The 19293-nt window shown below is 42.2% G+C and overlaps 1 protein-coding gene and 1 long non-coding RNA gene across 51 annotated transcripts in view; both read right to left on the bottom strand.

Annotated features, from left to right (window-relative positions):
* Positions 1 to 19293, bottom strand: part of LOC122331512 (trichohyalin-like) — a 590129-nt gene that overhangs the window by 511661 nt on the left and 59175 nt on the right. For 49 of the 50 annotated variants that reach the window (XM_043228947.1, XM_043228958.1, XM_043228951.1 and 46 more), the window contains 4 exons: positions 17239 to 17289; positions 12683 to 12718; positions 12527 to 12574; positions 10205 to 10418 (listed from right to left, as the gene is read on the bottom strand). In XM_043228947.1, the coding sequence (XP_043084882.1) occupies positions 10205 to 10418; positions 12527 to 12574; positions 12683 to 12718; positions 17239 to 17289 (349 nt within the window). Of the gene's footprint in view, positions 1 to 7046; positions 7145 to 10204; positions 10419 to 12526; positions 12575 to 12682; positions 12719 to 17238; positions 17290 to 19293 lie in introns of those variants that run through there. The other variant, XM_043228991.1, reaches the window with a different exon arrangement.
* LOC122331608 lies at positions 5603 to 6933 on the bottom strand. Its single transcript, XR_006248230.1, has 2 exons — positions 6811 to 6933; positions 5603 to 6704 (listed from the first exon to the last, which is right to left on the bottom strand). It is a non-coding gene; the product is annotated as an uncharacterized LOC122331608 (long non-coding RNA).

Raw genomic sequence — 19293 nt, 5'->3', positions numbered from 1 at the left:
CAATGTGTATATCCTACTATCCACCCTTCCTAATAGTATTAAATACAACTAATACCACATAGAATTTAAGATAGCTATTATGCACATCGGGACACAGACATTTGTTTTGCTTCTTATAGAAAAAATCTTTGATTTGAATGATTCAAACGATAATTTATTAAAACAGGGCCTTGCTTCCACCTACTGGGAGTTTTGTTGCCATTTATTTATTCATGACAGACCTAAATTATCAAAAAATAGATTTAGAAAAAAAAAATCTATATTGCCTATGATAAGAAATAAGAAAACCTTACAAATAATTTCAATAATTTCTGTTAATTCACAAATTTAGTTTTTATTTAATAAAAAAGCTTTTAAGAATCAGACAAATTTTGCATTTGTTTGTTGTAAAATTTATTTTGCAGGTGCAAATCTACTCAACCACTCAAATTGCTACTGATATATCTTCATACTTTCACTCTGGTGTGGTGTCATGTTCTAAAGAAAACAAGCTTCATTCCTCTCACAGCCTCTCTGGTATTTTGTGGCTTTATAAAGAAACTAAGTTTCTTTCCTCTCGGAAGCCGACGTCGAATCCATTTGCGGAAGTTTTATTGACAAGGGTTGAAACAGAAAGCATAAACGGTAAGCCAGGCAATGGGTCAGTAACAGTGAAACAGTCCGATCTTGCAACCAACACAGGGATAATCCGATTAACAATAGTGAGTCGTAACCATAACGGCAGTTTAATCAAGGTAATGAGTCCAAAGGGCAGATCCGTGAAGTCAAACAGGCAGGCAAGGTTCAAAAATGTAGCAATCAGATAATCAAGAATGCTTCACAACGAAATTGTAAGTATAAATGTTAAACTACAATTACAAAAATGGATTTTGCAAGTGCTTAAAAGAAACCTGCTCAAGCTCTTAAATTGCTGTTGAGCCATATCCATACCAAATCTCTGGTATGTTTCTGAAGAAAAGTTTTATTCCTCTCACAGTATCTTTGGTATGTCGTGACTTTAAAGAAACTAAACTTCATTCCTCTCACAGCATCTCTGGTATGCCATCCGTTTCTAAAGAATATTTTTGTCGTTTACATTTTTGTTTTTCTTTCCACAGTAATCATGGTATGATATCAGTATTTAAAAAATTCCTTCCAAAAAAAAAAAGCTTTGTTCTGTTTCCTTATAGTTGTTTCACCCGAACAACATAAAATGTATCCAAGGGTGTTTTATTTGAACCACTCACACATCCGTCAATGACAATCATGATCATGTACTTGATTGCTAGAATTAGAATCTGCTGGTGGTTTTGCCTCAGAACCTGCAATGACAGTATTACAACCTTAGCAAACTAAAACAACAACAACAACAACAACGTTACACTGTGCCCAGACGAGTGCATATGTAAAGTAGAAATCAGTTTCTTGTACAGGTTAAAATTCCAAGCACCCTAGCAATTACACCCAGGAAAAAGTCTCAAACACCCCAAAAAAAGCACACAGCAGACTGTGATTGGGTGGTGGCAGAACCTGGCAGATCCATAAGGATTCGTTTTTTTAAATTGTTAGTAAAACTTTTTCTAAACTTTTTCTTTTGGCAAGGTAGCCAGAGAAGCATATCCTTGGTGGATAGCAGGACGCGATCAACTAGCTGGTAGACTGGGGTGTTAGATCGGTGGGCATCAGCATAGGCTTTATGTCTCCGGACTGCCTGCTGGAGATGTACGTGGGCTGAGTCCCATACCCTCTCGCTCTCCCGGAACCAGTAAGCTACTGCTGGGACTTCTGGCTGATCACCGGTCCAGGGAAAGAGAGGGGGTTGGCAACCTAAAACACATTGAAATGGGGTTAGACCTGTAGTGCTTTGACGGAGGGGGTTCTGTGCATATTCTGCCGATAGTAGATACTGGATCCAGCTGTCCTGACGTTGGTGGTAGTAGGCCTTGAGATATCGGCTGATTTCCTGGATCTTGCATTCAGTCTGGCTGTTGGTTTGAGGTAAATAAACTGACTGACAGACATGTAGCAGGCGGAAAAAATCTTCTCCATACCCTGGATGTGAACTGGAAGTGACGATCGGACACAATGTCTTCAGGGAGTCCGAAATATCTGAATACTTATTGGAACAGCGCTGCTGCTGTCTCCATCGCGGTGGGCAGACCCCAGAAGGGGAATCAATTGGCAGGATTTCAATAAAAGGTCCACTACGACCAGGATGGCAGTGTAACCATTGGAGACACAGAGGTCTTTTCAATTTTCCACCGCGATATAGGACCAGGGTTGGCGTGGAACAGGCAGGGGCAGGAGTTTACCTTCTGGTAGCATGGTGTTGAGATGATGGCACAGACTAAACAACCACTGATGTAACGTCAGACATCTCAGGCCATCTTGGGCCACGGTTTTGGAGGAGCGAGAGGGTTCGGTGGCTGCCTTGATGCCCAGATCCCAGAGAGGTATGAACTAAGTCTAAATCTTCCCTTCTGGACCCAGCTGAGCAGGTTCAGTCCAAGTAGCCTCCTGGATCTGACTGTCTATGGGGGATCTGGCTGATGTAATTGGGATAGAGCGTCCGCTTTTAGATTCCTGTGACTGGGTTGACTTGAGTGACATGGACCCGGTGTTCAGACAGACTAGGGGAATAAATAAGAATATTGTCAATGTATATGATTACAAATTGGTTTAGCATGTCCCGGAAAATCTCATTCATAAAGATCTGGAACACTGAAGGTGAATTAGAGAGCCTGTACAGCATAACCCGGTATTCATAGTGGCCAGTAGGTGTTATGAAGGCTGTGTTCCATTCGCCCCCCTTATGGATCGGAATGAGATTGCAAGCACTTCTTAAATCTAACTAACTGAACACACGGGCCTCTTGAAGCTCCTCCAGAGCGGCCGGTACCAAAGACAAGGGGTAGGCGAATTTAATGGTTTGGTCATTCAGGGCTTGGTAATCGAGGCAAGGCCGCTGTCCACCATCCTTCTTGGCGACGAAGAAGAAACTTGAGGTGGATGGTTGAATGAACCCCTGATGAAGTGCTTCCTGTATGTACTCCTCCATGGCCTCTCTCTCTCTGGGACCGATAAAGGATAAATACGACCTTTGGTCAGTTTGGTGCCAGGCATCAGGTCAATTGGCGCAATCCTAAGGACGGTGAGCAGGTAGGTGAGTGGCGGCGGTTTTGCTGAACACATCCGAGTACTGGTGATATTCGGTAGGAATGGGCATGATGAACTTGGGTTCCAAACTCTCCACGGAGGTGGATTGACAGGCTAGCAAACTCAGATGGACCTTGTATATCAGGGACAACAACCTTGCAGTTGTTGCTCCATTGAACAACACTCTGAACAGCAACTCGTACGGGTTTGGAGGAACTTACGCCGGACTTACGTTCTTATGGGACTACATTGTCTCGGTTCTTCGGGCCTATTAGGACGATAATACATATCACTTGTGCACTTTGGAGAAGGACCGCATATCCCCGCACTGGGTTTTGGTCTTGGTGCTCGGCTACGAACTTCATTCAGAGATATCGGACTGAGAACATTGCTGGTTACAACAGCTGCATCATCTTCGTCACTATCGCTTATGGATTCTCAGAATGTAGCATTTATCGCGGCTTTTTTTAAACGCAGCTACACGAAATCCAGCAGAATTGCAACAATCCTCGAGTGCAGAGGAGTATTCTTTGCCTAATTGTAGCTTTTTCTCAAGATCTTTAATTTGTGTCTCTAACACAATTTAGTTTTAATTTTGTGTCTCTTGCCCAAGTTTGCTTGTCATACGCCAATGCTTCGACCTGAGCTTAAAGTTTTTTTAAGTTTCCATCACATCTCTATCTACACTTTAACTGATGTTTCCCTAGTCTCCGGCTATCACTGGGTATGTCGACCCGTTCTAAAAATGTGTCTATATGGGTGTGCCTATACTTTCCCTCAAGACTTTCTAGAAAGATAAGCAAACGAACTTACTGGAACAGTTGAAGACAGAGAAGGAGAAGATCAAACCTCATGACCTTGTTTGGATCATTCTTTGAGATCCGAATTGTCACACCGAAAGACGTCACTCGCCTAGGACTGGGAGATCACATCGGGGTCACCACTTTGTAAGGGTCCACCCACTGACCGGAATCCAGTGGCTGTTTGAAGGCTGTATGTGTGTAGACTCTTTCTGGTGCTTCTGCAAATTTACTTATATTTATTAATCTTTTATTTCCCCAATTTTAGTACTGACCTTATATAATTTGACCTGACTTCAATTTCCGTGATTCTGACTATATTAATTTTAATGTTACTGCTGATCCCTCTAGTTGCGATTGAATTTGGATCATTAATTAACTGTAATACTTCCTAGTTTCGACTTATCGTTCGTTAGGAGTCTGGGTCGCTTAGAGACCTTGAACAGACTCATGACACATCTGGGCTAGTCCAGGTCTTAGTCAGAGGCTACCCCGTAGATTGCTTACCTTAATGCAGCCATTTCCTCAATAGACTCAAAAAGAGTAACCTCAGAAATCACTAACCTACTAGAAAAGTTATTTCAGACAATATTAAAGTTAATCAAGATTTACTTTTATTTTGCCAGCGAGTACTGTTTTCCAATTCATGAAATTTCATTACATTTACATAACTGATCAGCAGTAAACGCACAAAAATAAAGAAAACAAACTAAAACAAATTATAAAAAGTATCATTCAAAGGTCATTGTACCTGTCAATGAAGACACACAGAAGTTGTACGGGAAGATCTGTTTACAGAAAACTTCCTTGAGTGGTGTTCCCACTTTCTTTAAATACCCAGATTGATCAAAGAATCAAACATTTAGCACTCAAATGTGAAACTTCTCCCTGAACCATTCCCGTGCTCATCTTTGGAGCAAAGACAAATGGTTATCAAATGGTCTTTATTGGGGCACACGCTCACCAGGAGACCAGAAACCCTTTCACCAGTCACACCTGAACCATTTACATTAGCCTCCCATCTGCATCTGTCACACTCAAGGGGAAGGAGAGGTTTACCTAAACAGGAACCAAAAACATGAGGGATAGAAGGGGGAGCAACCAAATTGAGTCACATATTGTTTTTACTCTTTCCTGCAGATCTTCTCGCAAGATGAAAGAGAGTTTTATTACTTTACTGTATACTGGAACTCTTGCCATGTCAAACTATTTAAATAAAATGTCAGCCAAAATGTCATTTTTCTGTCAGCCAGTGAGGTCAGTGGGGGAAAAACAGGCCCAATTACATCAAGAAGGCTTAGCCTTCACTAACTTGCACTAGTGCCCTCAAACTAAGGGACCCAAATGAGGGGCCCAAGATAACAACACATGCCCAGTTCTGATGTCATGTGACCTTCAGTCTCCAAATGCTGGATGTCACACTTAAGCAAACGATGGCCACATCATTTAGTGAAGGAAAATGACAAGCAGCAGCTTATAATTGGTCATTAACATTGAAATAAATGAAATTATATCAACCCAAGTATTAACAGTATAGAATAGTCCTGAAGCTTAACGATAGTCAGGCATTGACCTAATTACATACCAGTCCAGAAAAAGTCGTTTGAGTTTGAAGGGTGAGTAAAAATATAGATATGGAAAACGGAAGTCAGTGGTGACCAAAAACAACCTGGTTACAAACTTTATTTAAAATATGTTCCTTTGTGTTTGGCAGAACAAAGAAATTCATACAGACTTGGAAGTACTAGAGGGTGAGTAGATGATGACAGAATTAAAAATCCAGACTCATAGTATGCTATTTTTATGTCCTTTACACTTGTACTTGTCAGACTGTATGAACATGATGATCTGTGGGATCTCTGTTGTTACTAATGTTACACAGTACGACTGTCATAATGAATTAGAAAAGGGTGCTCACAAAAAAATATTGTTCACATTATTAAGTGTCGCTGGATTGCACATTGGGCTTAAATGTTGGTTATCACGAAAAGTATATGAATGCTGGTAAAACCAACATATTTAAGAAAAATATTATGAGGAGTACCATTAACATAGGAAAGCCAACATATCAGATGGATTTAACAAGTGGAAGACGAGAGTGCAGGAGTATATGCCATTTAGAAGAAATCTCTAGAAATCTCTTGAAATATGAAAATGTTTGATGTTCGTCATAGGAGATGTCACCATGCAAAGAATCTTCTGATACTGCCAGAATCTCGTCAGACGTAAAAAATTTTTATTGTGAACCAATGGAACTAACGAACAAAGAATACAGATTTTAGCTCAGGATTTTTTAGGATTATAGGTTTTTTAAAATATTGTGGCTAAAATCACAGTGTGAGCTGGGCTTAAGAAAAAATCATATCTGACTGAATGTCATGCAGGAACATGATTTTTGATTTTATTCATGTAATGGCCCAATAATTGTATTTTTAATTTTAATTGAAAAATGCCATATTTACTAAAAGTAGTGACAAAATTATGCTTTCCAACCCCTAACCATTCACATTAAAAGTAGTGACTATTGGTTTATTAAGTATAAAATGTATAGAATCTAAATCAATCTTTACATGAGGTCTCTAATCTCTCTAATGCTGGATTTTAAATCTACAGAGCTGTCTTTGCAGATGTGTCTTCCATCGTAATTGGTGGCAGGTAATCTGACGGCTCTTTTTTCTCCCAGTCGAGCAGCAGAGGTGGATTGTGTAAAGCCAGCAGGCAGCCGACCTTGTAACATTCATCAGCCAGCTCACACAGAGGGTCAGGTTGCTGAAACAGTTCCAGATAGACAAACTGATTAACAACTAATGATTGAATATCTTGACATTTTATATTGTAGTCTTAATATTATAAGTATTATTGTATTTTTCTTTACCTTGTACATGGTCTGGAGGTCTCTAGCCTCTTCGTGAAATATTATCATTTGCATATTTTGGATAGCCAATTCAATGTATTTAAGTTGCTTTAAAACAAAACAATAAAATGAAAGTGGTTTAATGACACCACAAATTGATAATTTCTTTTAATTAGCGAATCAACTATTTTTATAAGTGTATGTATTTCCGTGCCTTCATTAGCTGTTTTTACTTTTGACTTCTGTTTTCTTTAACTCCCCTTTTCACCTTCCTCTTTTTTTAAGGTCAACTTGGAAAAGAATAAAAATATTCTTTCTTTTTAGTCATGTCTTGTTGAGCTTTGTTGAAAATATCCTGTAATAGAGAATACAATGCAAGTTTATGTAGATGCGCAGTTTGACCTCAGTAAACAATGTTTATGTAGGAACAGTAACTGAGCAACTGAGATGCCATGTCAGTGACAGATGAATCCACGTTGAGTGTAAATTAAAAAAAGTCAATGCATATCAGCACCTCTTTCCCACCTTCTGCATCCCCTCTTTTTGGCTAACCACAAAAAAGCCAGCTACCGTTTCACTGCATTACCCACACAGTAAGAGTGGATAACACTGGGAAAACATACTCTGTTATACTAAGGAAAAGAACGTTACGGAAATACTACCGGACGCTCCGCCACATCTGGCTACTGAAGGGATGAAGGAGCTCAATAAGGTCTACTGAATGGGCTCTCTGGAGCAGTTATAGCAAACCAACTCCGAAGTTGGGAATTTTCCGTACTTCTAGTTGTTTGAGGTGAGAACACCAGAGGATACCAGCTCCACAAGAAGGCTATAGAATCCAGCAAATGTGTTGGGGGTCACCAAGCCATCAGGTCTTCAGATATCTGACAAGCCAGAATGATGGCATTCACTATCCAGTGGGCCATCCTATACTTGAAAACAGCATTCCACTGCTGCCAGCCTCTGTGGCAAACAAAGCTAGTCTGAGGTCCTAAAGTTTTGCATCCGGTCAACATAGTATATTAAGGCTCAGACAGGACAAACATAGTTAGGGCTTGGTCTGGTGCTACCTAAAAGGAATGGTGGGAACCTTTGCCGTGTAAACAGCAGCATACCTGGAGTCCTGTTCTAGGGGCATTATAGCCCAGAGAAATGCAAGGTCTGATCACAGAGAGAGGGTTTGGCAGCAGGCCGTGTGACTGGACCTGGTGAGTGCCTGTTTAAAGGCCCAGTTCAAGACTTGCAGATCCAAAATTAGTCATAACCAATTGCCTTTCTTGAGTACAATGAAGTAGGGGCTTTAAAACACCATCTTTATATTGGCTTGAGGAACTGGTTTTATCACAACCTTCACCAGTAGGACTGCAATCTCCACACATAAGCAGGAGTATAAACTGCCTTCACTGATGTGAAGCAGATGCCTCTGATGTTTGGGGGACATGACTCGATGAACTTGACTCGCATAGTCAAGTCTGACGGTTCTATGTACAGTCACCCAGACACCATACAAGCTGGACCAGCGGGACCACAGACATACCTGCAGTGAGGCAGTGAGGTGGCATGCAGGGATCCGGTCTGTGTGTAAGCTGAAGAGGGGTCTGTGTGTGTGTGGTGCAACACTTGCCTGGTCCCACAGTTTGGCAGAGGGTCCATGAGTAGGGCCTTTTGACAATGCTGTTGCCTACTTGTGAGAAAGGAGGATGAATTTGGTCCGGTGTTGGTTTGTCCGCAACCCTTTATGCTCTCTTAAGACCCCAGAGACCCACTCATCAAGATTTTTGGAAACCGAATTCTACAAAAGAGGTGTATTTCCGACTCTCACAAGAGCAGTTTCCTCTCTTTCTGATGTTCGTGCGGAGGCTTCTTGCTCTACAGCTCACCACCAAGTTTGATGGAGGCCTGGATGGGTAAAGGTCTGCTTACACCTAGCTTCACATCACCACTTACTTAAGACTGTTGCGGATGCAGTGCCTGGGTGAACACAGCATGCTGGTGGGTAGGTGGAGGCAGCGGCTGCATGCAGGATGAGTCGCAGTGCCTCAGTCTACTCCTGTGCATCAGAGAACAGTTAGACCATGTCCTCGACTGAGTTGCCAAAGAGATCTGATTCAGCACGTCTATAATCCTGAAGGGCAGCAGCACAGCTAAATATTAGCTGAAATGAGAACTAGATCGAGGCAAAGGCACAAAGCTCCAACCCTTCCAAGATAAAAGAGTCTGGCTCACAACTTTCGAAATTATCATCTTTCAACAAAGAGAAGCTGACTTATCCACAAATTCACCTCAATGTGCTTAATGCCCATGCATGTGAAGCAGTGACTGTGTTGTATTACAAATTTAAAAAAGGTTAAACGTAGCTTACAATCTAAAAGTATACTGTAATTTACAATATAAGCGCAGGAAATCCAAGCCCTGAGACAGTAATCTTTTGTCTTTCAGTTACTGAACATCTGGCAGGTTTTACCAAGTTAAGTGTGAATGCTAATCAAAAGGTACAGCTGTGCCTTTTGTTTCAGGCTCTATAGCACCTATGCATTTAAATAACACTTGGATGCTAAATAGATCACGGATCTGCAAATTTCCTGTTCTGGGCTAAGGTCCTGTTCTGCATTTGCATACTTTTGTCTTAATGGTCTCCACCTCTATGTACTCCTCCCTGTGCTAGGTTTTAGTTAGATTTTTTTCTTGGAGATTTCTTGGAGATTTTCTTGGAGATTGCTTGACGATTTTCTTAAAGATTTCTTGAAGACTTCTTGCAGATGACTACAGCAACGAAATAAAAACGAACTACTGCTTTACCAAGAATCTCCTGGTCTTTTCTTAAAAAGAAGTTAAAAACAGTTTCCAACAACTGTAAACATCACCCAGCTCCAGGTAATGACCACAATCAGAAAAGCACAGGTATCATGCAAGAACCACATGTCTTTGCAAAGATGTGATGTAGAGTTTGCTGAATGCGATGTTATCTTCAAAAAACACATCTGTAAATGCTATTTTAGAGAAAAAGTGCTTATGCGCACTGGTCGACTGCAACACAAACAGAGAGTAGTGCAACCGACTCAACATGGAAAAACCACCATGGCTGATGCACTGTAGTGCCAACACCAAGAGCTCTAAAGATTGTGCTGAACTCATTCAGCTTTCTCTCAGTAGAGCAGTCAAGAGCTAAATAATGTGATAGTTCGGCTCTAAAGTGAAAAGCTGAATATTTGCTGCACCCACTGCCTAATTACATTCAGGCTGTGATTAATGGCACCTGGATGCATTCAACACATGCCAGTGCGCATTGGTTCATTTATTTTTCACTCAAAGTGGATTGGTCTCTCTAAGCGAGATCCCGATTTGTCAGTCACCAACGTAAACCCTGGTGCCTAACTAAAAGAGAACTAAGCTTGTCGACGATAGAGATCCTTACCTTCAGCATTGCTTTAAGCCGTTCCTTTTCTTTTGTCTCACTTATAGTTTTGTCTTTCTTTGATTTCATTTTTATGTCCATTATATGCTTTGACAACTTTTGTAGTCTCAATTTATCATACATCTTCCTTAGCTCTGATTCTCTGCAAGGATTATTAATGTCCTCACATAAAGCACCGCTGGTTCCCATGTCGACAGATGCCTCAAAAGCCATCCTCAAAAAGAATAAAACATACATGTAAAAAACATGATAGAATAAATGTAGCTATCATTTGGTAGTCAGCAACAAGACGGCATACCACATCACGTCTTAATGTTTACACAAACTTAAATAACAGTTTACACGTCCCTGTCTAAATGTAGTTCAATATAATTTATATTTATTATATGCTTTTTATCCAAAGTAACTTACAGATCTGGCCATGAAGTTCTAAAATCAATATTGAATTTGTAAATCTTTACTTTTATCTGTCTATATAAAGTTTTAGACTACTTTTAAATTTCATGAATATTCTATAATCGAACAAATATAATCTGTATGAAACTAAAGTGTGGCACAGTTTTTCCTGACATTAAAACTTAAAGTGTCTACTTCTGTACTAATTAATTCGAATTGAAACAAACAATATCTGATTATTTAATCCTGTAAACCATATGTCACGTGTTTGTCATATTTTCTGTTCTGTGTGCTATGTCTTTTGTCCTCTTTTAGTCCTGTTTCGTTTCTAGTTATGTTTGATTAGTCAGTAAGTCTCCCCCTGATGTCGTTGATGTTCGTTAATGGATTATTGCTTGTTGAAGCATTTGTTGTTCATTGAAAAGTCTTTTACATGACTCTGTGATCGAGTCATGTTTCTACACCCACATCCCGTGACAGAAAACATGGCTGATGATCTTGGAGAGTTACGTGGAGGAATTCCTTGATTTTTCCAAAGAGGTAAGCTGGCACAACTCGTTTCTGGATGCTTGTTTTTAGCTGGGGCTAGACGAGGACATTATCCGCTGTGATCTTTCAAGGTGTGATTATCCCCTGATAAAGCTGATTAATCTCGTCCTTTGGTTAAACTGTTCAAGGTAGAAGTCGTCAATGGATTTCCCAAAATTCCTCGTCCAGTCCCCTCAGGAACAAGCTATGCCTCGCCCCCCTCCACATACCTCACCAATAGATCCGCCCAATCATCTCCTCCCAGTGCTATTACAAGTTGTGCCAAAACACATTTATATGAAAATTAAATTTAGTTCGTAGGTACATTGTACAGAATGAGAAACCCTATTTAGGACCATTTTACAAACATTTTGCAGAAAGAAAAAGGGTATATTGAATCATTCTGTTATAACAGTTGTAAATCATCTTTATACAAAGTTTGTGTGTGTGTGTGTGTGTGTGTGTGTTACAGTCCCTAGTGTTGCGTCCTTACTAGAACCAGGAAGTATAACCATGTTAGCCCAGTTCTGTCAACACTGCACTGGCTCCCTACTAAACATTACATATATTTTAAAATCTTGTTATACTGCTTTTAACTGGATTAAATTTAACTGGAAAGAGCAGAACTGGCCCCAAGTAAGACTTTTTTTTTTTTCTCTCCTTGACAAATGGAGTTTTAGTTCCTTGCACCTTTCGCCTCTAGCTTGCTTAGTTGGGGACACTTAACTTCTAGCAATTATCGTCCATTTGATTACAGAGATCATCTTTGCATTTATAAAAAATTAAGGATTTTAAGGATTTAAGCATTATACATTACTAATACTCTGTTGTCTTATTTAACATTGTTCAGCGCTTTGACACAATCTATATTGAATATGTATTAAATAAAAGTGACTTATTGGACATTCTATCAATGTAACCCAACACCCTGAGCTAAAACGTTATCTATTGGTTAAAACGTGATTTGGGATGTGTCAACAAAATTTTCAAGTTTAAATATTCAAGATCCGATGAAAATTTAGCTCTTAGCTGGATTTTCAACTACGCTCTTGGCCATCATTTTTTGTGTTCTTAAGGCCTGTTTTAGTGTACTCCAGCCTGAATGCCCTCTACTTCGTAGCCAAGAGGACTAGATAACCTAACCCTACCCAAAATCTATTCCTAAAATCAGTGGGAAATGAAAGCTGATTTACAAGGGTGTTGAATCACCTAATGTGTAGTGCCACAGGACTCCATTCTGGTGCCTACTATATTTCCCTGTATATGCTCCATCTAGTTTTTGCTGTTAGAAGTATATAGTGTTATTTTATGCCCATTCATATTTATCTTCTGCTCACTGATTGTCGATTCAAGCTAGAACTGGTTAGAAATAACAGTATATTCTATAATACTATATACCTTGCTTGGAAGCGCTCTAAATCCTTCTTGCATTGATCAAGTTCCTGTCTAGAAATAAAAAGCAGCATATGTAATAAAACAAAACATAGAAAAAGAAATGATTTTGTGAAAAATACAATATGATCATAACTCACTGTTCAGTAATGATATAAATACCTTGTTTGTTTCAGCTCCTCTTTACATTGATATTCACTGTATTAAAAGAAAAAATACAAATGTATAAAGTGATACAACATACATAGGGTGTTATTGAAGTGCTTGGCTCTGTAAAGTTGGACTATGGCTGTCACCAGGCCAGCAGAGGGAGCCCTGACCTCTGGGTGATCTGCATCCACTCCCTCTGCGTCAACTTCCTGTTCCTGGACTATAAAGACTGCAGCAAGCCACTCACCTGCAGGTTGCATTGTTTCGCCTGTTTCATAGTTATATCGTACGTGGATTATTGTTTCTGGTTTCCCTGGTTTTGACCCTGTCTGTTTTCTGATTCTCTGATCGTTTGCCGCCTGACCTGACCTCCGCCTGTCTCTGGATTTTGTTATTGCCTCGCCTCCTATATATCTGTTTGCCCTGTTTACGCCTGCCTGCTATGACCATGCCTTCGTTTAATAAAAGCCTGCACATGGATCCGCAAGCCTCAGACCGTTCATTCATGACAGAATGCAACCTCACACCAGGATCCAGCGGCTTTTCACCTGATCCATGGCCAGGTAGGACCCTCGCTAGACGTTTATTGGCCCTCAAGCAAGGTACCCGATCGATTGAGGATTATACTCAGGACAACATACCGGACTGTTTATTGATTGCATCAAGGGAGTACATCAGCCGCTCAAATCTAAACTTGTTTGCCCACGTGAGTCGCTGCTCAGTTTAGATGGCCGTGACTTCCAGCTTTCACGTTGGGTGTTGAGAGGAAAAGGATACAGCTGCTCCAGTAATGACCTGGCCGCTGCCTTGGCCCAGAGCCGCTGCCCAAGATGGCCGCCTTCTTCCCAGAGCCGCTGCCCAAGATGGCCGCCTTCTTCCCAGAGCCGCTGCCCAAGATGGCCGCCTTCCCGAGCCGCTGCCCAAGATGGCCGCCTGCCCGAGCGCCGCTGCCCAAGGTGGCCGCCTGCCCAGCGCCACTTCCCAAGATGGCCGCCTGCCCTGCGCCGCTTCCCAAGATGGCCGCCTGCCCTGCGCCGCTTCCCAAGATGGCCGCCTGCCCTGCGCCGCTGCCCAAGATGGCCGCCTGCCCTGCGCCGCTGCCCAAGATGGTCGCCGCCTGCCCAGAGCCGCTGCCCAAGATGGTCGCCGCCTGCCCAGAGCCGCTTCTCAAGATGGTCGCCGCCTGCCCAGAGCCGCTTCTCAAGATGGTCGCCGCGTGCCCAGAGCCGCTTCCCAAGATGGTCGCCGCCTGCCCAGAGCCGCTTCCCAAGATGGTCGCCGCCTGCCCAGAGCCGCTTCCCAAGATGGTCGCCGCCTGCCCAGAGCCGCTTCCCAAGATGGTCGCCGCCTGCCCAGAGCCGCTTCCCAAGATGGTCGCCGCCTGCCCAGAGCCGCTGCCCAAGATGGTCGCCGCCTGCCCAGAGCCGCTTCCCAAGATGGTCGCCGCCTGCCCAGAGCCGCTTCCCAAGATGGATGCCGCCTGCCCAGAGCCGCTTCCCAAGATGGATGCCGCCTGCCCAGAGCCGCTTCCCAAGATGGCTGCCGCCTGCCCAGCAAAGCCTCCAGTGCCCGCGCCTCGTGCAAAGCCTCCAGTGCCCGCGCGCCTCGTGCAAAGCCTCCAGTGCCCGCGCCTCGTGCAAAGCCTCCAGTGCCCGCGCCTCGTGCAAAGCCTCAAGTTAACCCACCCTCCCACCTTAGCTACACGTCGTCAAAGGATCCCAGCAGCCCCTGCACTCATCCTCTGCCCTCCACCTGGAGCTCGCCACGGGTCTGCCAGTCTCCATCGCCGCCGTGGGTGAAGGATCCCTCGCTTCACCGTCCCGCCTCCGAGTCCCAGACTCCACCTCGGCTTGTAGACCCGCCCGGCTTCCCTTAGGCTCCTAGCTCCCTCCTCTCTACCGTGCTCCGTCAATCCACCAGCTTCACCAGGCTCCATCGTCTCTCCGGCTACGCCTTGGTCGGTCGTCGACCATCCGTCGCCTCAGGATTCCACTCCTCCAGCTTCGCCTCGTCCCTCCATCCCTCCATCCCTCCGGCTCTGTCAGGCTCCTCCCTTCCCCCGGCTCCACCTCAGTCCTCTGTCGCTCTGGCTCCGCCATGTCCTTCTCGTCCCCCGTCTCCGCATCAGTCGCCGAAGCCTGCGGTATCGCCTAGGACCTCCAGCGCCTCTGTGTCACCCTGGCTCTTCGGCTCTCCGCCTCCGCCTCAGTCTCCCCGACCACCTGCTCCGCCGCCGTCGGTCGGCTCCATGGGGTTGATGATCGTTACCTCTCCATGGCTCCTCCCTCCGTCGGCTCCACCACTGACCATCATGGCTGGGTTCTGGATCGCCTTCCACTCCGGACTCCTCCCGTCTTCACCCTGGCTCCTCCCACCGTCTCTTCCTCCCTGGTCTCAGTTTGCTGACTCCCTCCCGGAACCCCCTCCCAAGCTCACAGTTATGTTTTGTTTTGTGGAGCGCCAGGAGTCGCTCCTAGGAGGGGGGCTATGTCACCAAGCCAGCAGAGGGAGCCCTGACCTCTGGGTGATCTGCATCCACTCCCTCTGCATCAACTTCCTGTTCCTGGACTATAAAGACTGCAGCAAGCCACTCACCTGCAGGTTGCATTGTTTCGCCTGTTTCATAGTTATATCGTTCGTGGATTATTGTTTCTGGTTTCCCTGGTTTTGACCCTGTCTGTTTTCTGATTCTCTGATCGTTTGCCGCCTGACCTGACCTCCGCCTGTCTCTGGATTTTGTTATTGCCTCGCCTCCTATATATCTGTTTGCCCTGTTTGACGCCTGCCTGCTATGACCATGCCTTCGTTTAATAAAAGCCTGCACATGGATCCGCACGCCTCAGACCGTTCATTCATGACAGTGGCTCTATGTATAAAGCATTATAGTCTTGCTCGCTGATCTACATCACTGATGTATATACTGGACCCAGGATCATGAAAAACACAGAGCTTAAGTAATAGAAGAATAAACAAGACAATTAAACAAACACAGCTGGACACAAACTGATAATGATCCAAAAAGGACAGGAACAGGAAAATAACCAAATATGGGCACACACAAGGACGAACCTAAGGTCAAGGGGCACACACAGACGGTCCTTAAGTGTGACATTTGGCTGATTTGCGTGAAGACAATTCGAGATTAAGAGCTAAAATGTGTTTATTGTCTTCAAATAATAAAAGTTTACAGTCTGCCACTGACAAGAGAACAGAGTTGTGAAAACATAAAAACAAGAACTAGTGAACTGGAGGAATGCAGTCACCTCCTCTATAAGCAAACTGAACTGAAGAACGCATTCAGCTGGAAAATGTGAATTTTACTGCTCCTATTGGACCGGCCATGATTGCTGGCTCCACTCACTCCTATAATACAGCTTCTTTCTCCACAATAGGTAGAAAAACTAGCTGCTCCTTACCCGAGTCTCCTAGCTCCCAGCCATCTAGAGACAGTGCAGATTCTTAGACAATTAAAGGATGTAATGCAACCTTTACATTCTTCCCTGATGCAAGTATGGCTGACAAAGACCACTGCAAGAACCGTCAGTGGTTTCTTGACTAGACAGAGCCCAGGTATCGCTAACAATTATGACAAATTGTGTCAGAATACCCTTTAGTCAAGGTGCACTCTCTTTGTTTGTGAGTAATCTATACCTCACTGTCAGAAAACCACTCATACACTAGTGGGAGGGTAGGCACAAGCAAGGAAGATAGAGATCTAGGCACATCTTTGATCGAATCTGAAAATGACACGAAGACTCCCTTTTAAATTGTCAAAGTCCTCAGCCCTCAAGGATACATGGAACATAACAGTCACAGACATGCCCCCAGAAAGGAGAGCAGGCAGTGGGAGGACAGACAGAAGCAAAGGCAGGAGAAGGGTAGAGATGAGAATGGCCACAAACAGTGTAGTTATCACAGAAATAGGAAATCTGAAGGAACTTAAAGTAAAGATGTTGAGAAATTTAATACAAACGCACCAAACCCCCAGCTACTCTCGGTGTGTTCACTTACTTTCCGCTGTGTGTGTGAACTCTTATAATAAAGACAACAACAATTAAGTCTAACTTGGAGACTTGGAGAGTGATTACTCATAGAAGCCACCACATGGTAAGAAATGTTTCCTGTACTTTTTTCAAAATATGTTATGATGAATAAAGGCAAAATTCAGACGATAAAAGGTGTTGTACCGAATTACATGACTGGTGAGTATGTCTATATTGCTTTGCGTGACGAGTCGGCTACCTCTGCTCTTGACTGTCATCACCGTCCTTTATTCGCCGCCGGACTCCGCCCCTTACCTGGACCCTTCCCCCTGAAACACTACCCTACCTGCACTCGATGAGGACACCAGTTCCCCCATTTATTTTGGACACTTTTCCTTTTCCCTGGACACTTTATTTTGTATTAAGCCTCTCTGAGGCCTAACGTCACACCCACTGTGTCTGTCGTAAGCTCCTCCCGTCACATTTGATATAAATAAGAAAAATGTGCATTTCTGTACAGTTTTGAAATTGTAAAACTATTGCCAAGGTCTCTTAAAAACAGCAGTACATCCTATAATACTATACCGTGCTTGGAGTTCATGCTGAAAATTCTTCTTGTACTGTTCGAGTTCATCCCTAGAAATAAGAAAAATAACATAAATAATACATTAAGTAAAAAAAAATAAAGCATAGATTTGTGTGTGTGTTTTTTATTTGCAGAAAAGGTTTTAAAAGATATTGTAAAGGTGCTTTGGTAAGACTTTAGAATAGAGAACAGCGATGGGTCATTCATTTTAAATGAATCTTTAATGTGACTCGGGAAGAATGAGCACACAACCTCCTATAGGTTCTGTACTGGAATAAGTTCAACTGTTTCAAGTCTTCAGGGTTTTTTTGAGTCATTCATTCCTTCTGTGACAGCCTGAGCTAGAAAAGACTTAATAATATTAACTCTTTATAACCTTTGTAACCATATTCATCATTACATAAATTGAACATTTAGAAACTGTAACTATGCCTTTTCCCTCAAAATCTTAATTTGCTGATTATTAATACTTAGTAAGGTAGTTGTTAAGTGTAGGTCTAGGTAGGTTTAAAGGACCTAAAATACGGTCATGCATAATAATGCATTATTATATGTGGTTTATAATTAGCAATAAACAATGCTAGTAATATGCTAATAGCTTAATAGCAAGAATAGAGCCTTAAAGTAAATTGTTACCAGTGATTTATATTCAATACTCATAGATAGAATGCAAAGAGTCATCTTAATTATCACCAGTAAAGTGTGAAGTACCACAAGAACTTATCCTGGGTCCACTGATGTTTTCAATATGCATGTCTCCTCTTGGAAATCTTACAAGATTTCCATCCATTTTTTGCTAATAATACTCAATCTACATATCTCAACAAGACTACAAGAAACTTCTGAATTATCTAGAGAGCATAAAAAATGTAAATGATAGGATTATCAATCATTTTCTTGTATTAAGTTCAAAAGACAGAGATAAGAAATAATGAGTCTGTACCAATCAAAATGTGTGTTTTGTTTAAATGCAGTGTGCAGACTTTAATGGCAAGATTCAGTTAAAAGCATTTCTTCAGAGATGACATTGTCATGTTAATAGTTTCCGCCATATGGACATAAACCTGAAGGTCAACACTGATAAGATATTCCTTAATATACTGAAGAAACGTAATTTTCTGTGAAGCTGAGGTGCATTGATTTATATCATGAATAGCTGTACACAAATATTCTTCAATTAAATGTTACTTTTATCAGTAGTATCAAGGTCTACCTACGATACACTGAACTATGAGTTTAAATCATTAGCCACACATAATTTTCAGGTCCATTAAATTAAATTCAGGTCCATCATATTATTAAAAATATTATCAACTATCTGTGGACACCTTGATAATATTGTCATAATAATGATAAACACAAATTTGATACTATGTATTCTACTACTAAATTATAGAAACACTGCATTTTTTTCAGTGGTGGTAGTGCCATTGTAACGAGGGAAACAGTAATACGTTTGATTATTTGTTCCTGGCTGTGTGCACATTATCATCATTATTATTATAAAAGGGGGGCCATCTTGGTATTAATAAGTTGTACCTATATGTGACTTTGTCACGTCTTTGGACTTTGTTATTGTTTTCGTTGTGTGCCATGTGATCAGTGTAACCCACTTTAGTTAATTGTCTCTATCGTCTTCAGCTGTGTGTTATTTTTTTTTAGTAATTTACCTGGTGTATTTAAGTCCTGTGTTTTCAGTTCCGTTTGTCCGATCTCGTCTTTATGTGCGTGTGATTTTGTTCTGCCTGCCTGCCTGCCTGTATTGATATCGTTTATTTTTATCTCTAGGAAGATTAAAACTCTTTATTTTCATTTACGCTAGTTGTGTGCTCTCGTGCTTACCACACGTGTGACAGAAGATCGGACCGTACAAAAGTACAAATACAGCGGCGATTATTTCTTTTATTTTGTTTTCATGTATTCCCCGTATCAAGACCCAAACTTCCTCATCCTCCTGCTGGAGCAGGGGGATTGCTCTCTCAAGGAATATACAGAGCTATTCCTCCACCTCGCCAACGACTCTCGTTACCCGGACAGCTTTCTGTGCGGAATTT

The sequence above is a fragment of the Puntigrus tetrazona genome, unplaced genomic scaffold (assembly GCF_018831695.1).
Source record: "Puntigrus tetrazona isolate hp1 unplaced genomic scaffold, ASM1883169v1 S000000001, whole genome shotgun sequence".
Lineage (NCBI taxonomy): Eukaryota > Metazoa > Chordata > Actinopteri > Cypriniformes > Cyprinidae > Puntigrus > Puntigrus tetrazona.
This window is presented reverse-complemented; position numbering and strand designations above follow the sequence as displayed.